We start from the raw sequence: 23,658 nt of genomic DNA on the forward strand, positions 1-23,658 counted from the left end.
ACTGGACCTGAGGTGGCTCTCTACTTGAGCCTTTTTTCCCCCTGTCTACACCAAATCTCTTCGCCAAAAATAGCCGATCTACAAGCTCACAACGCGCCACAACGCAATGGGTTGTGAGCTTGTAGATGGGCTATTTTTGGCTAATGTTGTTTTAGCAGCATTTGGCAGTAAAAACAACTGTAAATTCTTTACATAACCATTCACATTATGATAAGAGTGTGTTTTTGCATTGAATGAGGATTGTGGAACTGTCTGTAATTAATTGCATTGAACTATAGATGGCGCTGCGAGTCCACTTGATTGATTGATTGATCGATTGACTGATTGATTGATTGAATAAGTTATTGACAGTTTGCAAAAGGTACACAATGCTAAAAGGATAACACAAAAAAGCCCTGAGGGCTTGTTTCCATTATGGTCCTGTGTATTCAATTCATCAAGACATATAAAGACATACAATACTATACAAGAAATCATCAATACTAGGAGCAGTAAAAGCATATTTACAGGAAAACTGACATACAAGGTTTCCACCCGACAGCACTGATATATACGGGTGTAGTGTGTGCATATAGTGCGTAGCAAAAAATCCTGAAGGGGGCGTCAACAAGTGTCATTTGGAGCGGCGGACATCTTGGTGGGGGATAAACAGGTTGACTTAACATTGACCCCCACCAGTATGTCTGCAGCTACTATGCCACGCCCCCCGCGGTGGCGACACGTTGCCAAGCACTATAGACTCTATAGTATAGAGTATATACCTGCAGTGCGGCCTTTCTCTGTCTTTCTGCTGACAACTCAGAGTTGCTCTGCTCCTCTTCTAACTCCTCTTCAAGCTGGGCGACCCTTGCCTCCAATCTCCTCTTCTCCTCACTCAGAGCAGACCTGGCACGCACGCACGCACGCACGCACGCACGCACGCACGCACGCACGCACGCACGCACGCACGCACACACACACACACACACACACACACACACACACACACACACACACACACACACACACACACACACACACACACACACACACACACACACACACACACACACACACACACACACACACAGTCAGTAATGTACAGATTATTATTTTGATAGTATATTGTTTAGACTGAAGCTAGGTTTACTTGTGATCCTAGTTTACTGTGGCACCACACTGTCTCTCTGCATTACCTTACTCTGAATAAGAGCATCTGTGAAATGCCTAAATTGAAAATTGTAGTAATGCTAACACATACAGTATATACGTACACAGTTTTTGGTAGAAAAATCCTCAATATGAGTGGAGATAGCAACAGTACAATGAAAACATGCCAGACTTTTAGCTCAGGTTCACATTTCGTTATTGTGCTAGCCTATCACTGATAGGCTAGCACAATAACAAAATGTGAACCTGTACACAGTAAGCTGGTACATACTACGTCAGTGCATAACAGTATGTTTGTACATACAGTATACACAGTACATTGGTATTCATTATACACAGTTTAGTACATATACACAGTATATTGGTACTCATTATACACAGTGTAGTACATATACACAGTACATTGGTATTTTGGTTTAATTGAACACTGATACTAACTTTCCAGAAGTGCTGTTCATCATTTCTTCCGAAATCTCATCTCTCTCCTGCTGGGCTTGTCTTCTCTGCCTCTCTGACACTGACAGCTCCTACACACACACACACACACCAGAGATTGCATTAGGCCGGTAATTTGGACATCCTGACCGGTAAAAAAAGAAACACAGCAGTTTATTATCACTCTCTCTCTCTCTCTCTCTCTCTCTCTCTCTCTGCAAGGTCACGTCACAAGCAGGTGAAACCACGAGTCCACAACATTAATCACAAGATTGGATACATGATGTACATGGAATACACACGGCCCCATTCTGCAAAACATTACCATGTGAACTAAAAAGCTCTATTAAGCTACTTGTGCAAGATGAAGCTGTTATATTAAATTCTGATATTACTCCTTAATGTTCAGATAGTTTTCAAGCCAACACACACACACACACACGCACACACGCACACACGCACACACGCGCACGCACACGCACACGCACACGCACACGCACACGCACCTCAGTGAGTTGTATCAGTTCAGCCTCCAGCGTCTGCAGGCGTTTCTCACTGTCTTTAGACTGAGCCACAACCTCTTCTCTGGCCAGCTTGGTCTCATCCAGCTCCCGCAGCATCTCCTTCATCTGGCCCTGGCAGCACAAACACACCCACAGCTTTACACAACACACTGTGAAGGCATACAAATTAACCTTTGGGCTTATGTTTATTGTGTCAGGTTACTCTATGTTTTTATTGTTTGCTTGTCTTTTAATCCCACAACATTTGGAGTAGCCAATTATCATTATCGTTTACATCTTTTTCTCCCAATTTAGTCATTATTATGTCACCTCTTTCATTGTGTGTACAGGATGCTTGAGCTTGAACACAGTGCCCCCTAGTGCTTCAGACCAATATCGACACAGACACAAAGCTAGCTGTGGTTCTCGAACACCTCTCTATATACTCTTTATATACTTTTCAGTATATAGAGAGTGCAGAAATGCTTTAAAATGATCTTTCAAAACTGCATTATTTTCACTGCCACTGATAGTTGATTGATTGGATTTGTTTTACAATATAACTTCGCAGCCAGGTGATGTGTCATATTATATAAAATTATCGATCATCAATTACTTAATATAATCAATTAAATCGATTAGTTCGATTAACTGTCGCACCCCTAGACAGAATATCAGGTATGCATAGAAACCCCCCCCCCCCCCCACACACACACACACACACACACACACACACACACACACACACACACACACACACACACACACACACACACACACACACACACACACAATAGCTGTTGTTATATGCAGACAGCAGACTTTTAACATAGTGTCAGATTGTCCCATGTTCCCTACCTGCAGTCTGCGAAGCTGCTTGAGCCCCTCCTCTCTGCCGCGGTTGGCTGCCTCCACCTGGGCCTCGGCCTCCCCTAGCTCGGCCTCCAGCTGCTTCTTCACAGACAGAGCCTGGGAGCGCTGACTCCTCTCCTCCTCCAGCTGAACCTCCAACTCCCTCACCTGGAACACACAAAACAACGTCACATATACGACCATTCGACCCATATACGACCTTTCTGTCTAAAGGTAGACAGGCGCCTCCTATTTGGGAAGGCACGCTTCCTGACTACTGGCCAATCGCAGCGCGTCATTTCCGGGACTTGGCAGAATGTAGTTGTATACAAATACAGCAGGATATTTTAATACAACTACATTCTGACAAGTCCCGGAAAAGACGCGCTGTGATTGGCCAGTAGTCAGGAAGCGTGCCTTCCCAAATATGCCGACCGCGATACAGGTCACAACAATGACCTGCAGCGGCCAATGAGGTATCTAGGTTTCTATATCTATGTATACGACCACCATGTTCATTGTACAAGAGTGTCGCACAAAAGTAGGGAAAATAGCCAGTCATTTAGCTATTTCTGTATAGTATTAACACAAGCTTGTTAATACTATACAGTATTACAGCGACTAAATAATAACTACATTAGATTGATTTGAACACAGGTATTTTTTTCCCTTTCCTGAAGGTTTCCACCCGACAGCAACGCTATATGACCACAGATATAGTTTCAAAAGACACACATACTATACACAACGGTTACCACAGATACAGTTTCAAAAGACACACATACTGTATATACGACCACCAATACAGTTTCAAAAGACACACAACACGACATCACAACTACATGGCAATATACAGTACTATCATGCAGTATATTTCCCGCTTCTATACTAAATGATGTGACATGGTACCTGTTTGCTGAGGGCTCTCCTCTTCTCCTCTCCTTTCTCCTCCTTGGTGCTGATCTCCCTCTCAAACTGAGCTCTGAGAGCCTGCAGGGTGACCTCCAGACGCAGTCTGGAGTTCTCAGCCTCCCCCAGTTCCTCCTCCAGCTCCTGGGTCTGAACACGCAGGGTCTGGGCCTCCGTCTCCAGCGCCCGCCGGCCCCTCTCCAACTCATGGACCTAACACACAAACATGGGCGTGTTACGGTGCCATGGAGGCTAACGATAATTCATGGATTTCCATTTGCGTTGATCCTTAAGAATCTGTTAAGTTGAGTTCATGTTTGTTTTGCCTTTTTTCCTGGTCTCTAGGCTATGGGGCGGTTGGTGGTGGATGTTTCTGTTGTTCCCTTCACGTTTTCTTCAGTTATATATTTGATTTGATAGCTGTGTTGTTTTTCGGGATCATTATTACTGTTTATACTGTGTTTGTTTTGTAATTATATTTTTTTATAAACAGTTGATCACAAAACATAATAATTAAATAACTAACTACATAAATAAAGCATGATAATCTACGTTAGATCAACTTGTGGGAATCTGTTTTCCACAAGTTAAATTTCTTCTGGCAAAAAAAACCTAATTAAATGTGCTGTGATTCCTTAACTCCAAGGAGGTGGATAGCCACTGTACGCCAGGAAATGTTTACATTTCAAAATAAATTACATTGAAATTACACTAAAATGGATATTTTGAGCAACCACAAATAGTCAAAAATATGTATTGTATTATGTATGTATTTGGACTTTGTAACTTGAAATTATGAGAACTATATGAAATATTATTTTGTGACCCAACATATTTTACCTAGCCAGTGACAGTGATTTTACTTACATTCTTGCCAACATCGTCTTTTTGGTTGACAAGCTGTTCCATCTCCAGACGCAGCTGTTTATTGGATCTCTCCAGCTCTTCTCTCTGATCCTGAGCTTCCTACATAGTGGGGAAATAGTGACACACACTTTTTACTGCAATCAGTAGAATGAACAGTGCATGCATGTGTGTGTGTGTGTGTGTGTGTGTGTGTGTGTGTGTGTGTGTGTGTGTGTGTGTGTGTGTGTGTGTGTGTGTGTGTGTGTGTGTGTGTGTGTGTGTGTGTGTGTGTGTGTGTGTGTGTGCGTGTGCGTGTGCGTGTGTCTGTGTATGCGTACCTGCAGTGCTCTGGCCAGCGCCAGGGAGCGGGTCTCCTTCTCTCGGCTGTCGGCCTCGGCTCGGTCCCTCTCCTCTGCCAGACGAGCGCTCACAGCCTTCTCCTCTGCCAAACACTGACGGGTACAACAGGCAAGTTGGGCTTTAAATAACTTGCTCAAAGGTACTTCTACAGTGGTTGTTTATTATGTGGTTCTCAACCTGTGGGCCGAGGCCCACTGCTGGGCTGCGAGGTTATTGAAAGCGGACCCCCAAACAATTGGCAAAACACTAAGATTTGATAACGAATGATAACGAAAACCTTAAAACCTTGAAAAGTGGGTTCCCCAGATCATTTTGAGGGGTCATGGCCTGAAAAGTTTGGGAACCCTAGTTCTAGAGGTCCCGGAGGAGCGCAGGTGGCGAGGCTTCTGGAGCCGAGCTCCGGACAGCCCTGGTTCAAACCCCCCCCCCTCCCCCCCTGTTCGCTCTCACCTGGTCAAACTTCTTCTGCCTCTTCTCCAGGGCGTTGCAGTTCTGTCTCTCCCTCTGCAGGGCCAGCGTCATGTCCTCGATCTCCTCCCTCAGCCTCTCCCTCTGTCGCTCCACCCTCTCCTTCTCCTCCTCCCTCTGCCTCTCCCGCTGCAGCGCTCCGTCCAGCTCCCTCTGCAGCTTCCTCCTGGCCTCCTCCCCGGCCTCCACCGCCACGTTCACCTCCTCCGACTGCTTACGCAACTCCGCAAGCTGCAGGGAGACAATCCAATCCACTTTATTTATATAGAACATTTTACAACTTTTCAAGGTTTCCAAAGTGCTGTACAGAAAATCAAAAAATCAAATACACTGGGTAAGCTAAAAAAACACAGAAACAACAGCAAGACATACAGCAAAATAAGAAACAAAAATAAACAACAAAAGGAGACAATATAGGAAAAAATACAAGACGCAGCAGCGTCGGCAGACAGTGACACAAAACATAGATCACAGAAACTCTCAAACGGGATCAAAAGCCAAGGTATAAAGGCAGGACTTAAGGCGAGATTTAAAAGCCTCGATGGTGGGGGCCAGTTTGATATGGGAGGGGAGGGGAGCGCATTCCATAATATGGGGGCTGCGACTGAAAAGGCTCGGTCACCTCTGGTCTTTAAACTTGACTTAGGGACCTCAAGTTTCAACTAGCCCGTAGACCGCAATGACCTTGGGGGAGTATTACACCTCTAGAAGTTCAGAGAGATACTGAGGTGCCAGCAAGCCCCCAGAACCAAGTGGTTGCATTGAAGCGCATTGGGACATGCTGGCCATTCATAGGTACTGCAGCTCAAAACGACTGGGGCCACTGTACATGAACGAGCAAAAACGGTTTCGACCAATGGGCTCGACTCACGAGCTTGCGCACAGGGCTGCTGCGCACCGAGGTGACGCAAAACGCGTCACTGATGTGACGCAAAACGTGTCACAGTGGCCCCAAATAGGCCTCGCCCATCATCACACTTCACAACCCGGACGAAGGGGTGATTTCGCCTCATGCGCTGGGTGAACAACTCAATGCAAGTGGATGGGAGGCGATATCCGGTGCCCTCTCTATTATTTTTTAACTCTATGGGTGCCAGGCCATTAAGTGATTTAAAGGACAACTTTAGTTTTTTACAACCAAGGTTTATGTTTTAGATTGTAATTAAAGTAAATAAAATATGAGTGTTAAAATGTTTAAATGTACTGCTTTCTATAGTTTTAGCAATTTTCGCGATCTTTTTTACAGTGGGCGGGGGCATTCTGTCCGGTGGCTTAATGTGTCTTTTTTTACACAATAGCCCGGTGTTTTCTTTATTATTATTTACAGTAGCTCTTCTAGCCCCCAATAACTCACATCTGGCCATCAAAGACCACAGGACCTTTTTTATAGTGTAAAAAAGGCATATTTAGCCACCGGACAGAATGCCCCCGCCCACTGTAAAAAATATCACAAAAATTGCCAAAACTGTAGAAAGCAGTACATTAAAAAAGAATAACACTCATCTTTTATTTACTTTAATATAAAATATAAATCTTGGTTGTAAAAAAACAAAGTTGTCCTTTAAGCCAACATAAAGTGCATTACAGTAGTCCAAACGTGTGGGGATAAAAGCATGAATGGCGCACGCTCAAAATCATTAGAAGAAAGCACAGACTTGATTTGAGCAAGCAGCCTTAGATGATAAAAGCTGGACCTTACCACAGCATGTATCTGTTTATCAGACAGACACACAGACAGACACACAGTTATTGTTTACATATTAATTATACAGTATGTTATTATTATTTTCAGGGCTCGCGCAGTCAAATTTGACCACCTTCGTGAATTTAAAGCTGCATAACTTTGATGTCCTCCAACCCGGGATTCAAACCCGGGCCTTTCAAAGTGCCTTCATTTTGAGCCATGAAATTTTTTTTTTTTTTTTTTTTTTTTTTTTTAACTAATTTTTATCCCACGATTTTGTAACCCACATTTTTTCACCCAGTGCCAATTGCCTATGTAATCCTGGGCACTACCTACCCTCTGCCAGCCTAGGGAGAGCCCAAGCTGAAGCTCATGCCTCCTTCAATGCATGAGGAGCAAGCAGGCCGCTTCTTATCACCCGACAGGGGGGAGTTTCCCTGGTTGGACATAGCGCGTGGAAGGAACACGTTATTCCAACCAGTTCCCTTCTCCTCCATCAGGCGCCCCGGCTGACCAGGGGGAGGCAGTATAGTGACCAGGATTACTACATGTTTTTGTGAGGGTATTAACTACCCTAGGAGACACGGGGAGAACATGCAAACTCCACACAGAGTAGGCCCTTTCGCCAACCCCACCTAGGGTATGGGCGCCGATGACGTGGAGGAGAGAACACGCCCCCAGCGCCCACAGCGTCCCTGGCGGGAATTGAACCCAGGACCTTCTAGCTGTGAGGCGACAGCGCTACCGACTGCGCCACCGTGCCCCCTTGAGCCATGAAATTTATAACACACTTTTTACTTGGCGATATGAACATACTTATATTAAATTAACATTAATGTTTTAACCCATTGACACCTGGAACGCATCTGTGTCACTTCTTGATTTGAGCTAAAAAGCATTATTTTACACTTTGGGCTATTCAAAAATAGCAGATATACAACCTCATATCGCGGCACCGAGTGCCGCGCTATGAGCTTGTAGATCTGCTATTTTTGAAAAATCGTGAAAATGTGTGCAAATCTTTGAATATTTATCGTTTTAAAGCGAACATTTTTAACTCAAATCTTTGCTTCTGGGGGGTCCCTGGAACAACATTTTTTGAGATGGGGGTCCGCGGCCAAATACATATAATTTTGGGGGTCCTTGACATGAAAAAGTTTGAAAACCACTGATATAGAAACATAGGTTTTTCAGAAAAACGTTAAGGATTTAGAAGACATTTTGCAGAATCGGAACCTCAGGCCTCAATGGGTTAACATATTAGCATTAGCATTAGGATGTAGATTTACATTGTAGATTTATTAGAAAAGCTCCTGTTTAATTACATCCATCTATCTATCCATCTATCTATCTACCTACCTACCTACCTACCTACCTACGTATTCATCCATCCATCCACCCACCCACCTGTTGTGTGAGTGTCTGTATCTGTCTGTTGAGTTCCTTGGCTCTCTCCTCCTCCTCCTCCACTCTCTCCATCAGTCCGTTCCTCTCCTCCTCCAGGGCCCTCACCCTGGAGCCTAGGGACAGCTTCTGGCGCGTCTCCTCCTGAAGGAGCTCCTGGGAGACGCACAGGAGAGAGACAGAGGAGAGAGAAGAGGAGGTGAGACACACGTTGGTAAAAAGGTGTGGGTGAGTGTATGCCTACGCATATGGGTCGCATATTCCACTGTAAAAACCTTATTCACCACCTGTGTGTGTGTGTGTGTGTGTGTGTGTGTGTGTGTGTGTGTGTGTGTGTGTGTGTGTGTGTGTGTGTGTGTGTGTGTGTGTGTGTGTGTGTGTGTGTGTGTGTGTGTGTGTGTGTGTGTGTGTGTGTGTGTGTGTGTGTGTGTGTGTGTGTGTGTGTGTGTGTTACCTGTGCGTCATGGAGCTGACTCTCCAGGCTGCTGGCCTCTTTAGCTAGACGTAGAGATTTAGAATCCAATGATGACAGAGAGCTAGACAGAGATTCTATCTCACACTGGAGCAGAGGAAAACACAGAGAGAGAGAGAGAGAGAGAGAGAGAGAGAGAGAGAGAGAGAGAGAGAGAGCAGGAGAGAGATTAATTCACTAGGCAAATGTTCTAAAATGTTACTTAAAATACAACTTTCAAAAATAGCAGATCTAAAAGCTTGCAGGACACAATGTGATACGATCACCGATGTGAGCTTGTAGATGTGCTATTTTCAACATAATGCCGTGTGACAATATATAGGGCTTAAGTGGTTAATTATCATTCCACTGCAGTGACAGGTGTCCACCTGATGAGAGAGGTGCTTAAGTCATAAAACACAAGGTTTTAGGGCGGGCCGAGACCATCCGGAGATTTTGAAGCCGAGCCCTCGAAACATTCTGGGTATTTTACGTCAGATTGTCATATGTCCTCACAATAGAATGACAGGATTTAGTTTAAAAAGCGATGAAGATTAACTATTTGGGGGTTAATATACCAAGGAATCTGGTCAACATTTATGAGGTAAATTATGGCTCAATCACAAAGGAAATACAAACAGATTTGAATAGATGGGTACCGTTAATATTTGGTATGCATGATCGAATAGGGACCATAAGAATGAACATTTTACCACGGTTGTTGTTCCTTTTTCAGTCTTTACCTATAGAAATCCCAAAGAAACAGTTTGATAATTGGAACCGACTGATCTCCAGGTTTGGAGAGGTCGGAAACGTAGGGTGTGTTTCAAAAGGTTAGCTACAGTTAGCAAAAGATGAGGGATGCATGTCTCTTCCATGCTTGGAAGATTATTATAAAGCAGCACATTTAAGATACTACGTTGCTGGTGTAACGGTGATTAGCCATTAAAAAATCTCATGATGATCAAAGTATGTAAAAAACAAAAACTAGAAAGAGATGTATGGACATTACACTTTTCTACAGATATTTGCAGCTGAGATATCATTTAAACAAAAATATAAAGGTTGAGAAATTTGAAATAGATCTCATCAATATTCTCATTGACGCTTATAAAAGGCCAATTCTCAGTCCCACCATGTCCCACCATGTGGTACTGTATATACCTGTAGTTTGTGCACTCGTTCTTCCCTCTCCTCTCTCTCTCTGTCGGCCTGCGCCAGGCGAGCGGTGAGCTCCTGCAGCTGGCCCTCGGCCCTCTTGCGGCCCCTCTCGCTCTCCACGCGGCCCCCCTGCAGGGTCTTGAGCTCGGAGCTCAGGTTGAGTCTCTCCTCCTCCAGGACGGTCTTGGCTTTCTCCAGAGACTGACGAGCCTGGAACAGAACATGCATGTTGGTCGGTACTGGACAGGGATGCTCCGTTCAAGACTAATACGACTATACAAATGATATCTTTAGGGAATTCATATTATTCTTCCATCAGACAATAGGCAACTGACACCTTTTTTATTTTGGTGAAATGTAATAAATATTGAAGAAACTCAGTTTTGTTGACTTTTCAAGAAGTATTTTGTATTCACGTAAAGGAGTAGTTCACCCAAAAAAGTACTTCAAAAAAATCAATTACACACCCCATGAACCCTTCAATACATGGAGATTGCAGGAGACTCTTTGAGTCTCCAGCCCATCATCAAATTAGTGGCTTAGGAATGACAAAAACAAAAAAAAACATTTTTTGGGTGAACATTTACATTACATTACAGTCATTTAGCAGACGCTTTTATCCAAAGCGACAATAAGTGCATTCAACATAGGTAGGGAACGAAACTACTAATCACCAGAAGTCTTAAGTGCATTTCCCGTAAAAACAAGCAACCAAGAGTATACCTAAAAAATCAAGTGAGCACTAATACAAAAAGTGTATCGACTAAACAAGATCCAATAAAACAGTACAACAATACAACAATAGTTCGTACAACTAGTTAACAAAAAGTAGGCCAGGCAAAGAGGAAGGGTAGTGTTTCTTGAAGAGGTGGGTTTTCAGCCTGCGGCGAAAGATGGGCAGGTGAACTACTCCTTTAAGCATTGGTTAATGTTAATTATGCTCTCATATTTCTTTTAATTAATTATAAAGAAGGTATGCTTCTTCTATGAGTGTGAGTGTGAGTGTGAGTGTGTGTGTGTGTGTGTGTGTGTGTGTGTGTGTGTGTGTGTGTGTGTGTGTGTGTGTGAGAGCGTGAGCGTGTGCGTGTGTGTGTGTCTCTCACTCTCTTGCTGTTATCCAGTTGTTCCTGTAGGTTGTCTATAGCAGCACAGTGTTTGACTCTGAGCTCAGACAGCTGAGCTTCATGTCTCCTCGTCTCCTCCTCTACACAGCGCTGTAGGTCACTCAACTCTGCCTCCCTACGAGACCTGAGGAGAGGAGAGGAGGAGAGGAGAGGACAGGAGAGGAGAGGACAGGAGAGGAGAGAGGCAAAGAGGAAACCATTTTGTGAATAAGACCATTCATGAAAGCTTGCAAATGTCCAAACCTCTTCCTTCCTCCGAAATTCTATAGCCTAATTCTACAGTTATACCGTCGCAGTGCGACGTATTGTGACCTTGTAGATCTGCTATTTTTGGTGCTTGACACCCATGCGCAACTAACTATAAATCTACGTATAAATAAATAGTAGCATCCATCGAGTAGGGTCCGCCTACCACCATCTCTTCCTCTCCGCTCCCTCTCCCCCCCCCCCCCCTGTTTCCAGAGGTGGAAAGTAACTAAGTACATTTACTTGAGTAATGTACTTAAGTCAAATTTTGAGGTATTTGTACTTTACTTGAGTATTCCCAATTTCCAATACTTTTACTTCTACTCCACTACATCTCGGGGGCAAATATTGTACTTTTACTCCACTACAATTATTTGAAAACTTTAGTTACTAGTTACTTTTCAGATATAAATTATTATATTATGAAACATACATTAACCACTTTAGCCCTATTTTACTCATAGGCTATTTGAAAATAGCCGATCTACAAGCTCACAACGCTTTTACTCAAGTAAATTTAGAATTCCGGACTTTTACTTGTAACGGAGTACTTCTACATTGCAGTATTGATACTTTTACTTAAGTAAAACATTTGAGTTCTTTTTCCACCACTGCCCGTTTCCCCTCCCCTTTCTCTTATCCTCTCCCGCCCTCTCATTATCGCTCTGTCATTATGCCCCTCCCCAATCCCCCCCCCCCTCTCGCTCTCTCTCTCTCTGTGTCTCTCTACCTGAGTTCCTGCTGTGCAGCAGTGGTGTCCAGTGTGTCTTCCAGCTCCGTCCTCAGGGCCTCCAGCTCCTCGCCCAGGTCTCTCCTCTGCTTCTCCGCCCGCTCCCTCATCCCCCTCTCGTTCTCCACCTCCTCTTTCAGCTCCGACACCTGCGACAGCGCCTCCCGCAGGGCGCGCTGCGCCTCCGCACGTCTCGCTCCCTCCTCCTCCAGCCTGAAGGTGAACCAAAGCAAGAGACAGTGAAATACTAGTGTTTGATATTTATCTATTTGTTCCTGTTTGTGTGTGTGTGTGTGTGGGTGATCCTCCTTACCGTCCCTGTAGGGAGGTGATGTCCTTCTCCTTCTGAGCCAGGCTGCCTCGGAGCTCTGCAGCCAGGAGGCCCAGGTCAGACAGCTGCTCCTGCGCCTCCTGAGACTCGCTCTCCATACGCCTCCTCCACTTCTCCTGCTCCAACCGACCCTGCTCCTCGCGCTTCAGACGCTCTGCAGGTCACACACACACGCACGCACGCACATACCCACACACACACACACAGACACACACACACGCGCGCACGCACATACACGCAAACACACACACACCGTCGGACAAAGTTAAATCATGGATTATGAAATCAGATTTCAACTCTCAACCAAGAGTACATTTTTTGGTAAGTAGAACTCAAAAGGATTTCGATTCTGATTCTAATAATTCCAATTATCAGTCTGTTTACCTTCTAGGTCGGCAATGTTTGCCTCCTGTTTATTTTTCAGTTTGTTAAGACTCTTCGTTTTCTCCTCTTCCTCGGTCAGCTGGTCGGTCACTTCGCTGAGTCTCTCCTCAAACTGCTTCTTCTCCTGGAGGGGACACAATGGAACAGAGGAGTCCATTAACCACTTAAAGTAAAACCCTCTTGTCTTAGAGAACCCAACTTGAGTTACAACTGTACTTTGACCGCTTTCTTCGGTCTACACCAGATTTCTTTGCCAAAAATAGCCGATCTACAAGCTCACAACGCGTTGTGAGCTTGCCAGAATAGGCATGCTGGGGTTCAATGGCTTAACCACTTTCAACCTTCCACACTAAAGTGTGCGGTACTACGTAAACGCACACACACACACACACACACACACACACACACACACACACACACACACACGCACACTCTACCTTGTTGAGTCGGTCTCTCTGCTCTCCGGTGTTCAGCATGTCTGTCTCCAAACTCTTCACCTTGGTCTCCAGAGTCACCTTCTCCAGCAGGAGACGCTGTCTGGCCCCCTCCTCCTCTTCTAGCTGCTCCTCCAGGTCCTGGAGAGGAGAGGAGAGGAACAAGTCAAAGATAGGAGATATTAATAATATGTTTGTTTTTTTAGGAAAGAACAACCATACATTTATGCTATTAAAAACTCAATCAATGAACCGATCGATGACGAATATAGGGTTTAAGTAGTTAAGTAAGGTATTTGTGTATACTTTAACTCATGTTACATGGCTGGCTCAAGGATACTTAGAAATGATTTCCACATGATGTAGGGGCTGCATTAGATGAGTGGGTAGAGAGGCCTTCTGGGAATAAGAGGGTTACCCGCCAAGTCTATGTGTGAAAGTGTCCCTGAGCACGATATATAACCCTTAACTGCTCGCTCTCATGCTCTCAATATGACCAGCTGAGCAGCTATCAGCTGGGTGAAGCTGAAACTGAATTTCTCCCACAGGATCAATGAAGTTCCACCTTGAACGTTGTGATGTGTCCTTTGTGGGGTTCAACCCAGTGATGTTTTCATTCCTAGTCATTTTCTCCAGAAACTCGGCCTCCCCATCGTACCCAGACCACAGATCATACACATATAGAGCAGTGATTGGTCGAACCTGCACGTGCTGCTGCATTCGTTTCTTCTCATTCGTCAGCTGCGTGCCCCTTTCTTCTTCCTCCTCCAATCGGCTCTCCAGCTCGCCCAACACCTCCTCCAGCTCCTGCTTTCTACTGGCCAGCCTGGCCCGCATCTCCTCCGCCTCGGCAAACAGCTCGGCCTCCGCCTGCAGCTGGTCAGCCAGCACCGCTTTCTCCTCGATCAGCTGCACGTGAAACACACAGAGGATTGAAATTAGAATTGGAATTGATTGGGGAATTGGAATTAGAATCCGTATCAACATCATATCGAAGGGAACAAAACTCTGTCAGTCCGTCCTGATCCATTTTTCTCTTCTGAGTTGACCAATCAATCTGAACTAGCAGATGGGCATTGACCATTGCCGAGTGAGGAAGTGGAGTGAGGAAGTTGATTCTTCACTTTCCCAAATTGATTAGCATTTATTAGCATTTTCGCAACAGTATAATGTAGTCGTGTCCCAGTTGCGGTCCCTTGGCCGGATGGAAAGCAATGCCATGGTTCTATGAGATCTGTAGTCACAGCGCAGTCCCATAGCCTGTATGGACGGTGTGTGTAAAATGCGGGTATGGACTAATTAGAAATGGAACAGCACTACATTCAAAATGATGAATCAAATTGAAATATGGAGCAGAATAGCAATCAGAACTTTAGAATTAAGAAAATTGGAATATGAATTGAAATTGGATTGGAAGAAGTTCAAATGACCATTATAATTGGAAACAGAATTAGAATCAGTTAACTAGGATGTTAGAACATGTAAACAAGCTTATGGATACCAAAGAGAAGCTACAGTATGGGTTTTGACCTGTGTGTGTTTCCTGTCCAGATCCACATAGTCCTGCTCCACTAGGCCCAGTTTGTCTTTAGCATTCTTAAGCTCCGCTTCCCTGACCTGGATCTCCTCGTCCTGCCGGGTCACCTGCAGCAGGGGCTTCACCTGGAGGTCACAGGGTAAGGGTCAAAGGTCACCTAAGTGCTAGCAGTAAATTGCAATGTATTAATATTCTATCAACCTTAATGAAACACGTTACTGTAAAATGTAATGTGTCCAGTACCTATAAGTGAAACATGTTACTCTATGATTTAATGCGTTCAGTACCTTAGTGAACAGCCTCCACCATTGCCAGTTCCTGAGTTTGAGGTAGGCAGCACAGTTTCTCTGCATCACTCTGAGAGCGCTGAGCTGCTGTTGTTTCTTTAGATAGGACCTGAACGGTGACAGAAATACAGCAATCAACCAATAAATACAGGAAAAGAAAATAAATACATGAAATGTGTGTGGAAAATGAGCATGTACATGTACTGTATGGACTTTGAGAGGTGTGCATAATTGAGCAATTTGTTTTGGCGCTTTGAACATCCTCTGGTGGACTAATACAGCAAAACGAATCAAGACAGGCAGGGAGTTTTAAATTAAGACAACAGTTAATTCATATGTTTGTTAAACCAGTGCTTCAAATGGCATACTGAAAACAAATCCCCACAGCACACCTGTTAAAGGTCCAATCCAACATAGATTTGAAGTGAGTTATTTACACTTATATTATTAAAATGTTTGATTTGTAGATGGAAAATATATATTTGTAACTTTTTGATCCCATCATAAATCAAAATATAGGTCTTATTACTAACATTACAAACAAGCCTATTACAGCCCCCAAATGCCACAAATACAGTTTAAAATCAAACACAGTTTAAACTAATTCCCCTAAAGAATAAATACATGTCTCCATTGCCTTTTAAATGGATGTTTGTGTATCCATTTGTGTAAAAAAAGTAACCAAATCCATTTGGTTACATTAAACACTCTCAGAGATAAATGAATTAGGTTTTCATCATAATCATGGATTAAAGCAAAATAAAAGCTCATGACTGAAAATGTTTGTATGACCAAGTCCTAATGTGTGATTTGTCAAACGGTGTGAAAGGAGCATCCTTCACTAGAGCTGATTCCTAAACATATTAACACAATACAGTATGCAAAATTATGATGTTTTAGCAATATTGTTCCTGCTGTTCTACATACTGCCAACCAGGTGAAGAGATCACAGATTGAGGATTGAAGATTTTATGGAAGATGCTTCTGAACATAATCATTGGTAGTTTGACCACTTCAAATGCTTTAATCTTATATTAATAACCAAAAATAGCCTATCTACAAGCGACGCATTGAGAGTTTGTAGATCGGCTATCTTCGCTGCGCAACATGCTTCCATAGAAGACGTGGTGGCTTCTGTGGAATCCAAACTGAAATTGATGACTGTATAATCGATCGTACCTGCGGGCCAGATAGCCCCTGGAGGCGCTCTGGAAGCGGATGATGGTGTCGGTGATCTTCAGGTCTCTCTCCTCCTCCAGGTGGGCCAGGACCCCGGCCCTGAAGAACACTTTGCTCTGACCCACACGGAACAGGTTCCTGTCCAGCTCCAACGCACTGATCTACAAACACATCATACGTACGCTGTTACTTTCTGAATGTTCCGTAATGTTCTGAATGTCTTCTTTTTCAAATCTACTTCTACAAGCTCGGCAATTTTCACAATTTATGAAATAAGGCTTTAATGATCTTGTAATGACCCTCACGGGTCCATTTGGTTACATTTGTATACTCTCCAATGTTAAATGAACACACAGAATTTTACTGCGTATAGTGTGTGTGTGTGTGTGTGTGTGTGTGTGTGTGTGTGTGTGTGTGTGTATGTGTGTGTGTGTGTGTGTGTGTGTGTGTGTGTGTGTGGGACCATGGGTTAACAGCTGCTGATTGTGTGAAACACTGGAGGATGGAGTCAGTGTGGACGGTCCTGTTCGTCTGCTTTTGACCCCAGTGTGCCACATAAGACACCGGATGCCACCATAACAAAGCTGAAATAGAGATCTGTGGAACCTGCTCCACAGTGAGGCTTCAAAGCTACAATCCGGGACTTATTGTAATAAGTAAATACCAATCTGTATAAAGAGTATTCTGTATCGGTACATAACTCAAACGGCGCTGAGTAGGCTCAAGGGAACGTCGCAGGGAACGGCTCCAGTTCCCTTGAGACTGCGCGCCTCCAAAATGGTTTAGTCAACGGGGGAGATGCGAGGCAGCTATGCACGGATTTTCGGGCAATGTATACTAAGTCGTGTGAGATCGGGTTGGGTGACGGATAGGACACTGACTGGTTAACAATGTCAATAAAGTTATTTGAAGCAGACAGTGCACTGGATTGGACACTAGATCCACCACGATCTTTATTGCGTTGCGATTACGTCTCTGTGACATACGTAGCTAAAATGTCCCAATTTCTCTTATGCCAATAGCCATCATGTTGAAGTGAGCTTAAAAACTTTCAACCTGGTGTCCCTTTTTTGGGCATGTCATTATAGGCCAACATTTTCCCACATTTTGCAAAGATTTCAAAATGTTACAAATGATAATAAATAGCAGACCTACAAGCTAGATCTTATATTTTCACTATCCATCGTATGACGAAGTACTGTATATAGGTCTTAAGTGGTTAAGCGAAAGACAAAACTCCTATTTGCTTAAACACACACTGTGAGTGCCTGGATGTCGGTGGTGTAACAGATACACGTGTGACACTCACCATGAGCTCTGATGCGTGTTTTCCGTCCATGAAGGTGCGAGGAATGGCGTTGGGCGTCAGGATCTCATACCTGGAATGTAAATGTGTATATGGTGTTTGTGACAGAGATAAACCACACCATGAACTGAGAGATTTGCCCATGCACATGTGACATAGTGTGTCGGTCAGAAAATACTGTAATTTACATGCACACATACATGCACACACGAACGCACGCACACAGAGACACACACATACACAGCCTTGCTTAGTGGACAGAGCGACCTTCTGTTAATCAGAAGGTCACTGGTTCACCTCACGGCCACGGCCTATGTGTCGATATGTCCCTGAGGAAGACACTTAACCCCTAACCCCCCACCCCCAGTGCTCATAATAACCATCTGAGCAGTCATCAGCTGATGGCGCACACACACACACACACACACACACACACACACAGTCGTACCTCTGTCTGAACTCCTGGAAGGGGATGCGGTTTGGGAAGCCCTGCCGGCAGATACGGATTCCCTCCAGGACACCGTTACACCTCAACTGGTCCAGGACCAGATGAGGACTCAGCTTACCAGCCTGGTGCGGGACAGAGAGGGACAGAGACAGAGAGGAAGAGAGGGGACACGAGTGACAAAGGAAAGAGGGGAGAAAGAGATGGAGGGGGTGGTGGATGGTGGGATGGATGTAGAAGAGGGAAAGCAGAGAAAAAGAGAAAGGGAGGTTGACATAGAGGGAGAGGGATAAGAGAGAGAGAGAGAGTGGGGGAGAAATGTTAGTCAATTGTTATGCTCGCTCTAACAACACAACTGCAATTGCCTCCCTTTATCCTCCAACTGCCCTTTATCTTTCATTCACTCATCCTTTCCTTCCATCGATACTCCTCCTCCTCCTCCCCCCCCCTTTCTCTCTCCTACTTCCATCCTCTCTCCTTCTTTCTGCCCTCAACTCTAGCCTGGGGTTTCCTGGAAGGTGGCACTTGTCTTTCCTGTTCCTGTATTTTCCCATAGCTTCCGAGCAGCAGATTTGAACTGGAAACACACACTGTATAAAGTGTATTTCCACTTCAAATCTGCTGCATTTGCGGCCCACACATCTGACCACTTAACATGGCAGCCAAAGTGGTGAGATGGGTGGGCCACGAGCATTTTCAGAACAATTGCGTTCTTCTGGCTTAAATCAGTGGAACTCACATAGTATACTTTAATTCATCAGTAAACATTTTGAAAATATGAATGTTATATTATGATCAATTATAGATTTTTTTTTACAATCATTTGGGGGCCCACTTGCAATGTCCTCACGGCCCACCAGTGGTCCCTGTACTACAGGTTGAGAACCACTGCTTTAGTATAAGAATTCTCTCTCTCTCTCTTTCTCTCTCTCTCTCTCTCTCTCACCCTCTTCTCATGGTTGGGGATGATGCAGCGCAGGAAGTTGGGGTTGGTGTTCCGCAGCGTGGCCATCAGCTTGGTGAGGGACTCCTTGTGGAGCTGTCCCACCGTCCGGAACATTCCCTTCTTGGTCTTCAGACCGGCCGCTCCGAACGGGAGCGGGGCGCTGTTCTCCCCCGAGGACACCTGGTCCAGACCCACAATCCTCTCCACTGAACGCACGCACAGGCACACGCACACGCACACGCACACACACACACACACACACACACACACACACACACACACACACACACACAGAATGAAGGTGCATTTCTCAGTTACAACATCGATAGTAATTAATCAATCTGTGTTTCATCAAGTACAACAGACAGACATAGAGTGTTTGGCAAAACTGGGTTTGGAAGGAGCAGAGTCTGCTCTGCGGGACGCCATGTTTGTTCCACACCATCGTTTCACATACATTGTGTGAGAACTGACAACAGACACTGTCTGTCGCCCCAGGCCTTTGGAGCCAATGTGGAGACAGACCTGTTTGCCAAACTCCCCTGCTGTGGTCTCTCTGTGTGTGTGTGTGTGTGTGTGTGTGTGTGTGTGTGGCGATGCTGAAGTGATAGAAGACGGAATCCGGACACCATTCAGGATCACACAACACACAATGTACAACCACCGGTTCTCAAAGTGGAGTCCGGGGACCCCCAGGGGACCCCCAGGGGTCCTTGAGGGCGTTCCAGGGGGTCCCCAGCGTGTACAAATAGAACTAATAATGGAACTAAATGGAACCATTTGGCTCCATTCACACTCGCAGAGTTAAATTTACTCTCAGGAGTTGACTGTGCGCGTGTGTGTGTGTGTGTGTGTGTGTGTGTGTGTGTGTGTGTGTGTATGTGTGTGTGTGTGTGTGTGTGTGTGATCCTCCTGAATGCAACGTGTATGATGTAGTGACTACATTGTAGAGACTACACTGTAGTCTTTCAAACCAGACTATCTCTCCCACATTCTGTGAATGCTACAGAGAGTCTGTAATTGCAGGTAGCTGTCATCTGCCCTTCAGAACGGAAGGGTATTCGACCAATCATGTTCATGAAAATTAATGATTTTTTAAATATCTTACTTTATTTGTGTATTTATTTCAGAGGGACAATATTATGTTAATGGATAATGCACAAAAAAAGCACATTAGTCTTTAAAATATAATATATAATATTAGAATTTCCATTTCTGCTAAGCAGCTAGCCAAGCTTTGACTAATTTGGTATCTTTCTAGGAGTATATTTTGCGTGACTGCAAAGGCGAAACAAAAGTGGGGAATTTACATGAAATCTGCTTTTTTTTAAAACTCATTTTCATAGCTACCCAAGTACAGACTCAGGCAGAAGCGTTTGGAAATTGTGGGAGCCAACATGTCTGCCTTGAGAGACTGCTTATGATGTGAAGTTATCTTGATATGTATGCTAGGCTCAATTCTGAAGCAGTGTTTCCCAAAAAAAGGATTGTGAACGATTTTGTGTTTTTATGGGTTGTGAGTAAATATCCAACCCCTGTTCTAAAGAAACAAGGTGACATTTATCTGATCTTGAAGTAATTGAGCTACATCACACAAACACACCACTGCACTACAAACAACACAGAGCAAAGAGCAAACAGACAAGATGGCAGCTAAGAATATGAATGGCGAATAGTGATGATACAAACGCTAACTAATGAACAAACACAAAATAAAAGAAACAAGGCACGCCATTCCAAAGCTGGGCACACAAAGAATGAAGGAGGAATGGGGAAGCCAGAAGGAGTCGCTAATTTATACTTCATTGCCACTGATTATGACTGATTTTGAACTGAAGAACATTATTTTTTTTCTACGTCAAGTGACGTGGCTGTGCGACGAAGTTTAAATTAGGCTTAATAAGGAGGAGAGAAACCTACTGTCGGAGCCATTAGCTTGTAGCGTGGCATAGGAGTCAAAGAAGTAGACACGAGGAAGAGTCTGAATGTCTGAGACCACAGGAGGAAAGAGGAATACACACAGAGTGCAATAGAGAGAGAGAGAGAGAGATAAAGAAGTTAAGATTAGAGAGCAAAATGAAAGAAGAAAGGAAAGAGGAATGATCGAGAGGAGAAAAGAAGAGAAGAGAAGAAGCTCAAGTTTACACCGCATTGGCAAAAAGGAAGAAAGAATAGAACACAATAGAAAAAGAGAGAGGTGAATGCAAGCGGACAGAGGAGAGAACGAGAAGGGAGAGAGACAGAGCGATGAGCACGCAGCGAGTGGAAGTAGTTGATTGATAGAGAGAGAGAGGGGAGATAAACAAAGTGTTAATACGAGCTGAACCGGGAGACAAAGGTTTTAAATAATATTAGAGATTAGATAAATTGCAACAAAAATACACTTTGACTTAAGATGTGATTATTCTGTCGGTGAAAATATATTCAATATTATTTATTCTATGTTTTTTCCTGTTGCTTTTGCTTTGCTGCTTCCCTGAACCATGATTTCATAAATGAATAGTGATAATATTTTTCTCATATTATCTTATATTCTCATATCATATCTTACCCTCTCTCCAGAGTTCAGAGATGAAGTGATCAGAGGATTGGTGAAGGAGAGATGCCACATTGTCATTAAGAGGATCCATGTTCTTCACTAACCAATCATCTGACTTATAGTCCACCTGGGGGCGGGACAAGGAGAGGAGATTATTATTTATAATAATTATTTTCAGGCATATCTTACTACTATAATCAGCAAGCCCTGTTTGTGTGTTTGGCTTTCAGGTAGGAAGCAGCCAAACACATGAAGGATGCTTTTTTTCTAGTATTTTATAATTGAGACAATTATTGAACTACAGATTTAATTTAGCAAAATAATTTGGAGCATCACTGATAGGGAAAGAAATCACACAGTATTTTTTTTAAATATATTTTTGGGGCTTTTCTGCCCCATTGATAGTACGGCAGATTCGAATCTGCGACGCGTTGTCAGGCTGCATTAGATCCTATATGTGGTATGTGCCTTTTGATCTTCTTGCATTAAATACCACGTGTCAACCAGTAGGGGTCCTACTTGACCACAGGATATACATTTCTCAACAGAAGAGCAGGTAGATGAACTACAACCACAGCAGTTGTGTTAGTTATATTGTATTAACATACTCTACCATACAGATTGCTCAAAATAATGTTTTATTCACACACACAAAAAAAGGTTGGGGATTGTAGCTTTGGAATAATCTTTATAAGGGCGACCCGATAACTGAGTGGTTAGGCCACATACTACATGGGCTCTAATGCCTGACAGCTAGTCCCTGGTTCGATTCCTGCCTGGCCACATCATTTGTATCTCCCTATTATAACTTTTTATGTTTTTTTCGTAAATTAATGCCATAGTTCATCATACAAGAGTGTCGCACAAACATAGTGAAAATAGCCAATCTAAAAGCTCATGGCGCGTCACTCGTGAGCTTGCAGATCCGCTATTTTAATAGTCTTTAAAAAAAGAAAGTCTTCATAAACAAGGTCTACCTTGCCAGCGTAGTGAATGATGGAGAAGTCAGACTCCATCCGTGGTTGCCGAGGTTTAAAGAACTTAGGATGGCCGCCTTGCTCTGCGGACAGCTTGTCCACAAAGGAGCGGTCTGTTGCCCGTGGAAACCAGCACTCCTCGTCCAATAGGGCCAGCACGCCAGGTGGGTGGGCCTACACAGGTAGGGAGGAGCAGCGACGTTAAAGGCCCAGTTAGTGATATGTACAGTAAGTGCCAAATAGCATATATGCAAATCAAAAGGTATATAACCACAATCTAATTATACTGTATGTTCAAAACAATCCCAGAGGGCATCACATTTGTACTTTTTGGATGTAATACAACTATATATATATATATATATGTATATATATTTTTTGGTCCGCACAATTGGTAGGCACCGAGGTGGGTTTCTGAACTGTCCACAGCTCAGTCCTCTGAGACACAGACCAGGTAGACACAAATGGTACCATATCATAATGAGCATTAGTGTGGACCAATTTTATGAACTAAATAGTTTGAGATGGGGGCCAAATACATATAATTTTGGGGGTTCTTGACATGAAAAAGTTTGAGAACCACTGATATTATAGCAACATAAGTGTTTCAGAAAACTGTTGGGATTTAGAAGAATTGGCTTCAGGTCTTAATGGGTTAAAACAAACATGCTCTGAAAATGCCCGCGGCCCACCCATCTGACCATTTAACGCGGCAGCATATCGGCTGCCGTGTGAACGCTTTCATGAGAAGAACCAGTGCGTACCGGTCTTTCTATGAGGTCGATGCAGGGCTGGAGGTCCAGGCCGAAGTCGATGAAGTTCCACTCGATGCCCTCCCTCTGGTACTCCTCCTGCTCCAGGATGAACATGGTGTGGTTGAACAGCTGCTGCAGCTTCTCGTTAGTGTAGTTGATACACAGCTGCTCAAAGGAGTTGAACTGGAGCCAGAACACGGGAAGAGAAACACTGTC

The 23,658-nt window shown here is 44.0% G+C and overlaps 1 protein-coding gene across 2 annotated transcripts in view; it reads right to left on the reverse strand.

The window, feature by feature from the left end:
- The window catches only part of myh14 (myosin, heavy chain 14, non-muscle), a 73,266-nt gene that overhangs the window by 9,817 nt on the left and 39,791 nt on the right, over positions 1 to 23,658 (reverse strand). For both annotated transcript variants that reach the window (XM_084053395.1, XM_084053396.1), the window contains exons 14-39: positions 23,452 to 23,625; positions 22,688 to 22,861; positions 21,723 to 21,837; positions 19,172 to 19,377; positions 18,229 to 18,350; positions 17,784 to 17,853; positions 16,475 to 16,635; positions 15,296 to 15,404; positions 15,002 to 15,133; positions 14,174 to 14,380; positions 13,475 to 13,612; positions 13,038 to 13,161; positions 12,636 to 12,807; positions 12,323 to 12,535; positions 11,326 to 11,470; positions 10,226 to 10,432; positions 9,065 to 9,169; positions 8,614 to 8,766; positions 5,505 to 5,753; positions 5,033 to 5,146; positions 4,716 to 4,814; positions 3,849 to 4,061; positions 2,946 to 3,107; positions 2,091 to 2,219; positions 1,588 to 1,676; positions 762 to 885 (exon numbers count right to left, since the gene is read on the reverse strand). In XM_084053395.1, coding sequence (XP_083909521.1) covers positions 762 to 885; positions 1,588 to 1,676; positions 2,091 to 2,219; positions 2,946 to 3,107; positions 3,849 to 4,061; positions 4,716 to 4,814; positions 5,033 to 5,146; positions 5,505 to 5,753; positions 8,614 to 8,766; positions 9,065 to 9,169; positions 10,226 to 10,432; positions 11,326 to 11,470; positions 12,323 to 12,535; positions 12,636 to 12,807; positions 13,038 to 13,161; positions 13,475 to 13,612; positions 14,174 to 14,380; positions 15,002 to 15,133; positions 15,296 to 15,404; positions 16,475 to 16,635; positions 17,784 to 17,853; positions 18,229 to 18,350; positions 19,172 to 19,377; positions 21,723 to 21,837; positions 22,688 to 22,861; positions 23,452 to 23,625 — 3,906 coding nt within the window. The remainder of the gene's footprint in view (positions 1 to 761; positions 886 to 1,587; positions 1,677 to 2,090; positions 2,220 to 2,945; positions 3,108 to 3,848; positions 4,062 to 4,715; positions 4,815 to 5,032; positions 5,147 to 5,504; positions 5,754 to 8,613; positions 8,767 to 9,064; positions 9,170 to 10,225; positions 10,433 to 11,325; positions 11,471 to 12,322; positions 12,536 to 12,635; positions 12,808 to 13,037; positions 13,162 to 13,474; positions 13,613 to 14,173; positions 14,381 to 15,001; positions 15,134 to 15,295; positions 15,405 to 16,474; positions 16,636 to 17,783; positions 17,854 to 18,228; positions 18,351 to 19,171; positions 19,378 to 21,722; positions 21,838 to 22,687; positions 22,862 to 23,451; positions 23,626 to 23,658) is intronic.

Source organism: Gymnoscopelus microlampas (genome assembly GCF_963454915.1).
Source record: "Gymnoscopelus microlampas genome assembly, chromosome: 3".
NCBI classification, from domain to species: Eukaryota; Metazoa; Chordata; class Actinopteri; order Myctophiformes; family Myctophidae; genus Gymnoscopelus; species Gymnoscopelus microlampas.